Genomic DNA, 11,764 nt, shown 5'->3' with positions numbered 1-11,764 from the left:
GAGCTAATAACTGTTCTAGAATCTCGAAAACGCCGTCGGTCATCATCAGCACATTTATCTTCACCGTCTGGTCATACAACACAATCCCGGCCAAGGATAATCAGGTATGTCCCAATCAATATGTCAACACTTATCAACAGCTTGGTAACTGCTGTCACAGGCTATGGCCTGGGTCTTGGTTATCGGCAATGCCCTCAACCAAAGGTCTAAACAAGGTTACATCTGTCTGAACCAAGGGTCGGAAAAGTCAAAAGTGTTGACGTATGTCCAGAAAAGTTGATAAAAGGGAGGAGAGAGGGTTCATGTTTCTGTCTTTTATTTGTTTCTCTAAGCTTGTGATATTCGTGAATACAGGACAGCTAGTTGAAAACAATACTTCCTACGCCCGTTACAACTGCTTGTTAACTACTCTATGTTCAATCAGATCATCTTCCTCCCAAAGCCTTCAAAGACCCTCGGGGGACACATTATCTTTTGGGGAGCAGCGGCAGGCCTTAGAGCTTCAACAAATTAAGATTAAGCTAAAAAAAGAAGAGGAGGAAATTCGAGTTTCGCAGCTTCAAAATGAGGAGAAGGAATTAGAGCTTATGGAGAGACGAAAAAGATTGCAGGAATTGGATTCCTAAATAGCTGCAAACTAGCTACCAACTAATTGAAAACTGCTGATCCCTCAAACTCCATGGCGCCTGGTAGAACTGCTAGTTGCTGGAAGAATGAGTCTTATTCTTCATCCCCCCCCTCCAGTTCATAATCAAAGTAGCGAAAATGCCCACAGGTATTCCGATCCTTGCAACAATTCTTAGCAGATGAACATTTGTTGCAGGGTATGGCGTGGCCCAGCTCTTTGACCTTCTTGCGCATGTTGGAAATTGAACCTGAGGAGTTAGCAAGTGGTTTCAAAGTAGTTAATGAGTGACTAATCTTACTGTTCCATCCTTCTTACGAGGCAAAGAGGGTAGGCCTGCAGACAGCTCAGATTCGGACTGGGCTTGTAGGGTGCTGATAATCTGTCGCTGAACAGCTTCATGCTCTTCTTCATGGGCAACTGGCTATTGTGTATCTTGCTCGGAGAAGAGGCCCTTGTACCATTCTAAATAGTTAGGAAGCAGTTCCCAAGTAGTTCGAGGCTCTTACGAATGCCTAGGTTAATCTTCTTGTGGGCATCGACCCCCTTTGCTCTCCTCCAATATACAGTCATGCTGATCGCGGAGATGGGTACGGAGATTATTAGTGCTGGAGAATGCCGCCTAAATAGTTGTAAAACAGTTAGTAACTATTTACCAAACAGTTAGAAATCAACTTCCTGCTCACACGGTTCTTAACACAATCTTCGTAGCGACAGAAGACTTCACCATAGTATAGAAGAACATTCTGATTTGCATCCTTTAGGCAGTTAACAAAAATCTTAGCAAGTAGTTAATCTATAGCGAAAGAAAATTGAGGCCCACGATTTCCAAAGCAGGCAAGTCAAGCTGGCTGCTTCTTACTTCTTCTTTGTACCTTGTGTACCATTTATTCTCTTTAATCGGGAACATCGTAAGAATCGTCAAATAGGTCAAAACTGATTGAAAACTAATTGTAAGCTTGACGTTCGCTGCTTCAATGTATTGTAAGTGATTGAAATCTTGTGTTGACTGGTAAAATTGCATTCTGGGTCAGATGACTCCTTATAATATCACGTGCAGCTTAGCGAGACACCTGGCCTTTTTTACTCGCCGCCTCACCTGTGTACTCGATTTTCAATCTTCGATGCGCTCTCTACACATACCCAGATAGTCCACGGAAATTTGAACTTGAAAGCATGATAGCCCAGGCCAGAATGAATAGCTGCCAGGTTTGAGTGTCGTAGGGGACGGGGTTGGCTGAGGTCGTACGAAAGTCTATTTTCGCCTCTGGTTAATTCTCCACAGAGGCCTCTGGTTGTCAGTTCCTTCCCTTTGGCACGTGCGCCACCCAGAGTCTGAGCCTCATTCCTCGCCTTCTCTCCTATTCAAAAAGTCTAGACGTCCGATCAACCCCTCCAGCTATCGAGTGTCCCTTATCTTGACAATCTCAGCCCCTGCTATTGATTTATGCTGTGTCTGCGAAGTGAAGCAGGAAAAACAGGACAAGAATGAGCATTCCCGACCGGAGCAGCCATGGTCGGCGTTCCCCGCAGTAAAGGGTGTCTGCGGTGCATTAGCCGAAGAGTCAAGGTGAGCGGGTAGAGCAATCAAACAAGACAAAACTAAAAAATAGAAGTGCGACGAATCGCGCCCAGCATGCATGCGGTGCACAAGCCACGGCTCGAAATGCCCAGGCTACAATCGGGGTTTCAAGTTTCAAGACCAGACACGGTCAATCGCACAAAGACACGGCCGAACGCCAATCGACGAGGCCTTCACTCCAAATCTAGCCCAGCAGGCTATTGATTTGCAAACCCAAGAATTGTTCGACGGGTGGCTAAAATATCATTTTCCGATTTATGCCGCTTCGTTCAATTGCCGCGTGGATGTTGATTGGATGGGTTTTATACGAGACCAGTGGTCCGCTTTTCCTCAAGCCCTGGTCTGGGCGGTCCGTGCCTTGACTTGCTTGCACAGGGGAGCGACACAGGGCGATAAACAAGCTATAATGTGCGCACGCCATATGTACGGTCGGGGCATACGACACTTGGTTTCTCTTCTCCAGACTAGGGCCGCACTATCAGACAAGACACTCGCAGCTGCGATCTTGCTTGGGGGCTATGAGATTCTCGATGGGAGCAGCGAATGGTCATGGATTACTCACTCCCGAGGTATCAGCTATTTATTTTGTGCCCGTGGCCCTGCAGCCCATAGGCGGGGTATGGGGCGAACTCTGATGCTCTGCTGGCGTCCCTACATAGTCGCAGACGCATTCATCCACGCAGTCCCGTGTTTTTTGGGCGATTACGAGTGGGCCTCGATATTAATGAGCGAAGAGGTTGCCAGAGCTGAAGAACAGGAGCAGAAAGGTAGCCTCTTAGGCCAGACAATGGATTACGCATTCATTGAAGTCGCCAAGTGCCCTGGCTATCTGGCAGCGACCAAAATTATTGAGGCATCAAACGCGGATTCCGATCCTGCTGTACTCAAGAGTTTCATTGATCGCATGCTTATTTCAAGAGAGAATCTAGTCAAGTATAACACCATGCTGGAAACAAATGATCCCCCGGTGTCCTTTGTCGGCGTGATCCCAGCCGAGCATGCAAGAACCCTGGTTCTGCAATCACGTGATGGAATCAAATTTGCTATTGCTCTGATCAATCGGTTGATGACGATGCTCCAATCCTATCTAAGTTGGAGAACCAGCAATGTCACCTACGGACATCCTTATAAACCAGAGGAAGATCCATGGCGACATGTCGCGCGGAATCAACCCAAGTCTCATACGAGTCGGTTACCGGCCTCCAGAGTCTTAGAAGAAGTGGATTTGAGTGCCTTGGGTGTCAGGGATCATTTAGATAACTTTTCACTCACTATGGGCATTGGTAGTCTACTGCCAGATGCATGCGGATGTCCACAATTCTCGGCACATCAATCTCTACCATTCCACTCATCTTTATGATTCTTTTGTTGCAACTTTAGCGCAAGACTCTTTTTGTTTTATTCACTGTTTGGTTTACTCTATACACCCTCATGTTACCCCCCTCCCCCCACGGCCCCACCTCTTCTCCCACATCCTGAATATGCACTAATAACTCATTAGACAGACTTATCGTTTTCAAGCTTTGTTCGTGGTGCTCAAGGTTTGGTAAGCTATTAGCTTGGCGAAACATCATTCACCGGTCATGTATTAGGCTACCGATCATGGAGGATTCTGAAATAAATCCTTAGGACGCTGCCAATGATACTTCTCCACCTCAGGTGGTTTAGGATTCAACCCCCTTGCATAGTGGCGGGTTTAACTGTACACCTACCCGAAATAGGCAAAGATTTCTCCCCGTGTATCTCAAACAACGAAATCCACACAACCCGCCACAACCTCATCGACGCCACCGGAGGACTCCACGACCTCATCGCCGGGACCAGGGGTTCAATCAGATGGGTGCTCGTGAATAGCCATACACTGGCTATAAGCCTGCACGCGACCTTTCACTTCATGACCCAGGCTGTGCCTTTGCACCGCTGTTATTCTTTCCCTGAGCTCGCGAAAGCAATGGGTCTTCCGGAGCTAGACATCTCTTGCTTCATCCGTTGTACGGCAGTGAATCGTATATTTGCCGAGAGCGGCCCAGGGTAAGTCCTGCATACGGCCGCTCAGCGCTTATGGCCTGCGCAAACTTCAGATGCAGGCTCTCGTTGCACATATGTCTGGAGAAACATTCCATAAATCGGCGCGTATCGTGCATACTCTGGAGAAGGTCCACGGGAGCGGAGAGCCAAAGTATAATCTCTTTTCCTTGGCGTTAGGTTGAATTTCCTCAAGTGAACGGTCGCGCAGCCAGAGATACTGTAGCGGTTCGGACCAGGCATGAGCAGTTGGGCGATGTGATGGGACCGCACGGATGCGAGACTGCTATAACTAGGGGTCTTCGAGGAAGGGGCCCAAAGTGGTTAATGTTAGAGGCGCAGCAGGACGCAACCCTTTCTATTGCAATAGCATTCCCGGACCTGGAGTTCATAGTTGAGGACAAGCCGCCGTTGGCAGGGCAGACGCGAGAGTTGGTTGCTTCGTTTCCAGACAAGGTGGCAAAGAGAGTCTTTATCGCATGACCTTTTTCAGACGTAGCCGGCAATCTCCAGGGGGAACAGATATCTATATCATGCAGTATATCCATGATTGGAGGTTTATGGGACTAGGGATGTTGGCGGCATGTGAAATAGGTCCTAGAAGATGAAAAGACGATTTAACCTATTCTCAAAGACATCCCTCGTGTCTCCGCCCTGCTGGAGACCGCTTTCACCACAATCACAAACCCCCCGGGCACTTTCACGTCCACAACCGAAGACGGCCTCTCTACAATCTCCGCTTGTCTTACTCAATACCGCCTCCCCTCAGTATCAGAAGCTCCACGTTCATCCCAGGGTATCTTCCCAAAACCCAAAACCTGGACATCCAAAAGCAATTCCAACAACCTCCCTCCCCACTTTCATCAACCTAGGCTCAGACCGGTACGGTTATCCCGGTGTCCGTATGGCGGGATGGTAGCGACTTTACTTTTTCAATGTATGAGTCTTAGTCGGTCTTTAAGTTTGGGCGGGAGTCAGCCCGATATAAAGGGACCCGTTACAGCTTATTTAAGTACGAGATTCTGGACCCTGTTGTTACGCCGGGACGGTAGTTGTTTTGTGGTGGATTGTAGTCGGAGTCAAAAGGAACTATCAGTTTCATCGATCTGTCCTGACATCTCTAAGTCGACGGTCTTCCTTTGCACAACTGCGATTTTCACCATATATCTTCGATGAGCTCTCGGCACCACTACTTGGCCTGGGCCTGTTGCCGTCTAGTGTTGGGTAGGGACGTCGTTCTGCGACCCGCAGAAACGACTCTCTCCGCAGACTAGGCATCATAGCAGGCCGAGTCTTCTAGCTGCTCCTTAGTGCGCAACCAATCATTAAGTATTCATTCAGTCCATACTTTCAGCCGTTGCACGGCCTCCGTTTCGGACAGGTGTTTACCTAGTTTGCCTCCCAATTTTTTCTTTCAAACCGCCAGTCCTGAATCCGCTGTCTAAAATCCTTCTAACGCATCCAACAACCCAAAATAGTCCCCAAGTGAATCAAGAATGTTACATGCAAAAGCCTCTCTTCCGGATCCAGGCACGACATGTATTGGCCCTTGGCTGCTCCTGCCCGACGGAATCAGTGAACTTCTTATCGCGAGTCCACTCATTCATGCGCAAGAGAGCTGTTCATTATGACGACGTAGCTCACTTCATCCTCTTCAGGTAAACTAATCTTAATGCCGACCTGATCTTTGCCGTGTGGAAGACTGGTTTGGTCCATAAAAATACATTCTCCAGTCCATGTATCTGGATTCAATGTTTGTGAATGTCTGTCAAAATCACGGAAGGCTGAAGGCGTTCTGGTTGCAGCCAGAGGGGCGAGAGAACCCTCTTCAAACCTTTTGCTTTGACTTGGAGAGTTCTTCTATGGAGCGTCACTCTAGGTTAATTACTCGACATCAAACGTTAGAAACATTAAATAATGAAGCTCTGATTCTCCAATCTAGCTGCAACCGGTGGTTTAAATACATGGAAAATAATAAGCAATCTAGTAGGCTAATAAGGCAGCTAAAGGAGAAATAACTTTTGAACCGCAGAAATAACAAAAATCTCTGCATAAAGCTTGATAATCGATAGGTGTAAATGCCGATGTTCGAAATAGGAAATTCTTGCATATGACTGGCGGTCACATACGGTCGGCATCTTCCTTGTGAGGAACACCTGCTGCCACGCAACCATGCAGAATGACCAGATGACAGATACGTCATAAGGCGGGTGACCCTGACCCCGCATCAGTAAATAACACCGACCTTGTTCATCTGCTCAAATCTGCTCAAATATGTATCTTACCATCTCTTGGAGCATCTCCAGACTTATTCTTATCATATTTGATCATTAGTCTTAGGATCAGCCCCCGCATCCAGGCACCTGCTCAGCAGAATACCACCAAATGAATGGAATTCGAGGGAGCAATGTCCCAAACCAGCTCGCACCCTGAAAAAAAGGGCATCAGCGACACCGAGGAAAACACATCGCTATGGCGCCAAGTCCGAAGTACTTTCTACCTGAGACCCCCAGATGATGATAAGCCGCAGGACTGGTGGTTCGCGTCCACCGCTATCCCCCTGGTAGCTGCCACAACGGGACCCGTCGCTAATCTCATGTCTATAATTGCGTTGGTTTGCCCCTGGCGCAATAAAGTTCATGCAAACGAGCTAAGTGCAGATGGGACGCTGGTTGAAACAGGCTTTAAAGATCCGCCCTGGCAAGTTTATACTGCCGTCTATATCGGGACAAGGCGGCTAACGTTTATAGACAGGTGCATTGCGCTAAACGCCACATCTCTCGTGTGTGGGCTGGCGGGGAATCTATTTCTACTCTGCAACTTTACGCGAATAGTGCGGTATATCATTGCGTTGCCTATGTCTATCTTTTTGTGGATGTTGTCCACGGTTATTGTAGGTATCTACAGATTACAATACACCCCTTGGAACAGACAGAGCTCTAACATCTGCAGTTAATCAGCCTCACCGTTTCCATGCACATCTATCACAGTCCGGCCGCAAACCAAACCTTCTCCCAAGGTTACTGGAGCGCCGTCATCTCCGCCGTCCTCTACTTCCTTCTCTCCGTCATGCTGATGATCAACATGCTCGGCTACGTCCTAGGCCACTATCCGCAGAACTTTGCTTTGTCCGAAGATCAGCGCACGCTTATCCTCCAAACAACCGCCTTTGTAGTCTGGCTCGCTGTCGGCGGTGCCATCTTCTCGCAGGTCATTGACGGCATATCCTACGCGGACGGGGTGTACTTCTCCGACATCACAGTCCTCACAATTGGGTTTGGCGATGTCACCGCCTCAACCGCGGTTGCACGGGGCCTGATCCTCCCTTATGCTGTAATCGGCATGGTGATTCTTGGTCTGGTCGTCTCAAGTACGCACCGCTTCGTTCGAGAGATCGAGCGTTCAGACGTGCTACACAAGCACGTCGAGCGAAAACGCAAGGCCATTGTACAGCGCTCGAATCAGGCAAATAACATTGTCGGCCGAAGACGCAAAAATGAAATATTGCGCTCGGACCAGGAAGATGACTCTGCCGAACTTGAGTATCACGAGAGACATGCCCCGCGTCGACAGCAACCTATCATCGCCACGCTCGACACGTTTAGCTGGGTTAGACGACGGGGAAGTATCTCGAAGCTGACGCAAATGCAAGAAGAGCGTGACCGGTTCAACTCGATGCGCGCCATTCAGAACAATACAGCGCGCTATCGGCGGTGGATGAATCTTATTATTAGTACTTTAGTGTTTGCTTCCGTCTGGACAATTGGGGCTGTGGTATTTTGGGCACTGGAAGATAACCTCACGTACTTCCAGGCATTGTATTTTGGGTTCTGCTGTCTTCTGACTATTGGATATGGGGATTTCACGCCTACAACTAATGCAGCGCGGCCCTTTTTCATTGTCTGGTCGCTGTTTGCTGTTCCAACAATAACAGCCCTCATCTCGAAGATGAGCGATACACTTGTAGACGGGTACCAGATGGCTACTAATGCTGTCGCAAACTGGACCGTCCTACCTGAACCAGGGACATATAGGGCCGGGCTGTCCCGTTTCTGGGCAGCAGTAAAGCACATAGTCCGTCTGTTAATGCACGAGCATGGCCCGCCTGGAGCATACGGGACGCAAACAGAGCCTGACAGACCGCCTGGACTTGAGAGCGGTCGGCAGCGTACTTCCGACTCTCATTCTCCGTCCTCGCGTGGGAAAATGTCCCGCGGCATGGCCACCGACGTCTCCCTCGAATACCTTGCCCGAGAACCCAAACCCTCAACTCACAAACTAGGCCAACAACTCGCGTACACGATCCAACGAGTCACCAAGGATGCTGTATCCGGTCTGCCGAAGAAATACACCTATGAGGAATGGGTCTTATTTATCCGATTGATTCAATTCACTCATCCGAGAAAAATTAGTGGTATGAATGGGACAGATGGAGATGGACAGATCCATCTCAATGAGGATGAGTATGGATTACTCAACTGGGATTGGATCGGGCATGATAGCCCGCTTCTGGCGGAAAAGACGGAGCCTGAATGGGTTCTTGATCGGCTCTGTGAGAGTTTGGTGAGGTATCTTGCTAGTAATGCGGGTGATGCCTCGGAGAATCTGGAAGAGAGGCGAGAGGGAGATGAAGGAGATTTATGAAGTGGAAGCTATATTAATTAATACGTTACTGTAAAGGAACAAGAACTACGGCACCTGTTTGGAGGTTCGGACGAACTTGCCCTGACTTGCGCAATGCTGAGAGGTTATGCATGCGATGCAACTAAGGAGATTCGTTCAAAGGTGCAAATATCTGCATGCTGGAGTATGATGTTCTGCAGAGCTTCTGTCACCTCATCTATCTATTGGGTTAGCTATCTGCTGAGCGAGGGAATCAGGATTGAGGGATGCTCACGACTGTTGTTGAATTCCTTGGCTCCAGCGTATCGGAGATTGTACAGGTGGATAACCTGATTGAAGCCTGTAGTCTCACCACCTTGGCGCAACCTGGAACCCAATATAGCGGCCGTCATGTTCTTATCCAAGACAATTTAATATCCGGTAGGTTCGCGTTCCACTTGGCAAAACACAAACTTATCCAATAATTCATCCTTCAATGGCAGTTCTTGCTAGCCCAAGCCATCTAAAACCCTAAGGCTATACAATTTCTCCGGATAATTCAGCACCGGCCCTGTCTTTGAAAGTCTCTTGAAGCCGTGGATATGAAAAGAGCATACTCAGCATGCACACGTGCGGACTAAGAACCAAGCTTGGATCAAATATGATTTCTGGAATCTTAAACTCATTCCTAACCACTTTTGTCAGTTGCTGTCCCCAGGAGCCACAGATATAAAACAACACCTACGGAGCTTTCTTTCCGAGGAATCTCTTAGTAAAGTCTGGTTTCAGGAAGGTGAACAGCCGAGGTTGTCCGCTTTCTGGATCCCGAATCAATTTTAAACCTATGTCCCTATAACGAAGGTGCAGAAGCGCCCCGGGCGGCTTGCGGTGTAAGCTGCAAGTTGGCAAAAGAAAAGTATTTATATACGCTGCCAGCCGCAGGCAAATGTCATTTCATGGTAGTTAAGATAACACGTGCGATCTCGGCAACGTCTTCAATGTACATGTTCTTCTTCAGCTTCCCAGTGAGTTCGAGCTCTTTCTCCTCAGCCACAAGGGCAATGGCCTACAGAAAATTAGCTATTGTTTCTCTGGGTGGAGTACCATAAAAATCTATTGCTCACGTCTTCTACTCTGACAATTATTTCTTTGCTCAGCCCTGACACTGTCTCCTGTTTAAGAACAAGATGCCACCACTTCCAGAATGTCTCCAACAAGCTCTTGGTTCTAAGATCTCGGGCAGTGTTAACCATTTCTTGCCACGACGTATATCGCACATCCAGCCAAAAACTCCATACAGGAAACGGACCATCTCATCCAGTCTGAGATCAACTTCCAGTGTAGCACCGGGTCAACACCAATATGCCACCAGTACCTTTCAGGGAGCAACTGGTAAGCTTTCAACCTAGCATGAGGGGGAATAGTGGTTGCCTACCTATTCCAGTATACACGGGTATCGTCTAACTTTTCCTGGGTGCCGTAGGCGTACCGCTTCTGTCAAAGCTGTGAAACATTTAAGCTCTCTGATTGGGCCAATTTCACGTCCACTAGGTTGAGCATCCTGACGAATTCTTGGTGTTTTTGGGTCGCGAGGCTCTTGGTAATGTCACAGGCTATGGCCTGGGTCTTGGTTATCGGCAATGCCCTCAACCAAAGGTCTAAACAAGGTTACATCTGTCTGAACCAAGGGTCGGAAAAGTCAAAAGTGTTGACGTATGTCCAGAAAAGTTGATAAAAGGGAGGAGAGAGGGTTGATGTTTCTGCCTTTTATTTGTTTCTCTAAGCTTGTGATATTCGTGAATACAGGACAGCTAGTTGAAACAATACTACCTATGCCTGCTACATCAAATGCTCGAAGCACTGACTAATGTATTTCATTTAATTCGCAAGTATACTTCACTGTCTATTTCATTGAATCAACCATACCTTACGCCGCCCTGTATTACTTGACCTTGCCATTACATTTTATTGGCCTGGAATTAAGAATATTCCTACTCTTATATGGGGGTTGTCATAGCCCTACACACTATAATCCTGTTTAAACTAGCAACTTATTATATATAAGTAATGTGTTGTCCCTGATTGCCTGCCTCTTTAGATTAGCTCCTGCTTTTAAGAGACTTCCCACAAACAACTTTCTGATGTTATGGGTTCCTTGTACGAGGTACCATTTTTGTCAGGACTCAGTCAACAAGAGGCCTTGTACAAGCAGGTCCTTGCTTAACATGATTCCTATTTCTACCCACACACTGGGGTACGCCTTTTTCTTAACAAACCCTTCTTGTATATACGGCAGGATATAGTTTAGAACAGGTAGACTGCAGCACTAACCGCAAAGACCATGGTTAACTGCAACTATATCCAAAACCAAATAGTTTTGGTCTTTAAATTAAGACCGCAAATTTTTGCGGTGCGGTTTGGTCTTTAATCCAAGACCACAAAATTTTGCGGTTTGGTTGCGGTCTTCTGCTTAAGACTGCAATGCAGTTTCAGTTAACCAATGATTAGGTAAATATAGCAAACAGGCTAAGCCTCATGACCTTTTAGTCAGATGATTTTTTATACAGTCTTTTTGGTATTTTTCTAGTATCTAGCCTGTATAGAGTATCTTACTAAAAATCCATTTTTTTTAAGGAAATAGTATTGTGCTTCTTTGATCTATTATACACTCATGGGGTTCCAATTTCAAATCCTTCTGGCATCCTGGTCTTCTTCTGTACTCGACAAGGCTGTTATATATTCTCTAGATCAGCTGGTTCAGACATATCTTCATTCTCCTGGGACTGGGTGCTTCTGCTCCAAGATCTCTTAGGTCAAGTATTTTCACTCTGACCCTGAGACTGTAGTAGCTAAGAGGGGATCTCAAGTACTATATCATTATCTTCAGCCTCCTTACTATCACTAATAGGATCCAGAGAAGGAAGAGCAGG

General features: G+C 47.3%; 3 protein-coding genes across 3 annotated transcripts; all 3 read left to right on the top strand.

The window, feature by feature from the left end:
• Positions 1-1,921: 1,921 nt before the first annotated feature.
• On the top strand, positions 1,922-3,781 carry BDW70DRAFT_32070 (Zn(II)2Cys6 transcription factor). Its single transcript, XM_073743745.1, has 2 exons — positions 1,922-2,195; positions 2,242-3,781. The coding sequence occupies exons 1-2, from the start codon at positions 2,139-2,141 to the stop codon at positions 3,565-3,567; spliced, it is 1,383 nt and encodes a 460-aa protein (XP_073590698.1). The 5' UTR covers positions 1,922-2,138; the 3' UTR covers positions 3,568-3,781.
• Positions 3,782-3,831: 50 nt separating this feature from the next.
• Positions 3,832-4,604, top strand: BDW70DRAFT_145735 (uncharacterized protein). The gene has a single exon (XM_073738472.1). The coding sequence runs from the start codon at positions 3,847-3,849 to the stop codon at positions 4,240-4,242; it is 396 nt and encodes a 131-aa protein (XP_073590697.1). The 5' UTR covers positions 3,832-3,846; the 3' UTR covers positions 4,243-4,604.
• A 1,921-nt stretch (positions 4,605-6,525) lies between these two features.
• BDW70DRAFT_32044 (potassium channel family protein) lies at positions 6,526-8,999 on the top strand. The gene is made up of 3 exons (XM_073743744.1): positions 6,526-6,932; positions 6,987-7,125; positions 7,185-8,999. The coding sequence occupies exons 1-3, from the start codon at positions 6,622-6,624 to the stop codon at positions 8,874-8,876; spliced, it is 2,142 nt and encodes a 713-aa protein (XP_073590696.1). The 5' UTR covers positions 6,526-6,621; the 3' UTR covers positions 8,877-8,999.
• The last annotated feature ends 2,765 nt before the right edge of the window (positions 9,000-11,764 follow it).

This window comes from Aspergillus foveolatus, assembly GCF_047715535.1.
Source record: "Aspergillus foveolatus strain CBS 279.81 unplaced genomic scaffold BDW70scaffold_179, whole genome shotgun sequence".
Taxonomy (NCBI): Eukaryota; Fungi; Ascomycota; class Eurotiomycetes; order Eurotiales; family Aspergillaceae; genus Aspergillus; species Aspergillus foveolatus.
Note: the sequence above shows the minus strand (reverse complement) of the source record. Positions and strands in the feature narration are given on the sequence as shown.

What these genes read in the sequence shown, in the direction of transcription:
- BDW70DRAFT_32070 (XM_073743745.1), top strand. Translation starts at nt 2,139, where the DNA reads ATGGTCGGCGTTCCCCGCAGTAAAGGGTGTCTGCGGTGCATTAGCCGA. An exon ending in GCATTAGCCGAAGAGTCAAG is followed by an intron (nt 2,196 to 2,241) that starts GTGAGCGGGTAG and finishes AAAAAATAGAAG; the next exon opens with TGCGACGAATCGCGCCCAGC.
- BDW70DRAFT_32044 (XM_073743744.1), top strand. Translation starts at nt 6,622, where the DNA reads ATGGAATTCGAGGGAGCAATGTCCCAAACCAGCTCGCACCCTGAAAAA. An exon ending in GGCTTTAAAGATCCGCCCTG is followed by an intron (nt 6,933 to 6,986) that starts GCAAGTTTATAC and finishes GTTTATAGACAG; the next exon opens with GTGCATTGCGCTAAACGCCA. An exon ending in GGATGTTGTCCACGGTTATT is followed by an intron (nt 7,126 to 7,184) that starts GTAGGTATCTAC and finishes TAACATCTGCAG; the next exon opens with TTAATCAGCCTCACCGTTTC.
- BDW70DRAFT_145735 (XM_073738472.1), top strand. Translation starts at nt 3,847, where the DNA reads ATGATACTTCTCCACCTCAGGTGGTTTAGGATTCAACCCCCTTGCATA.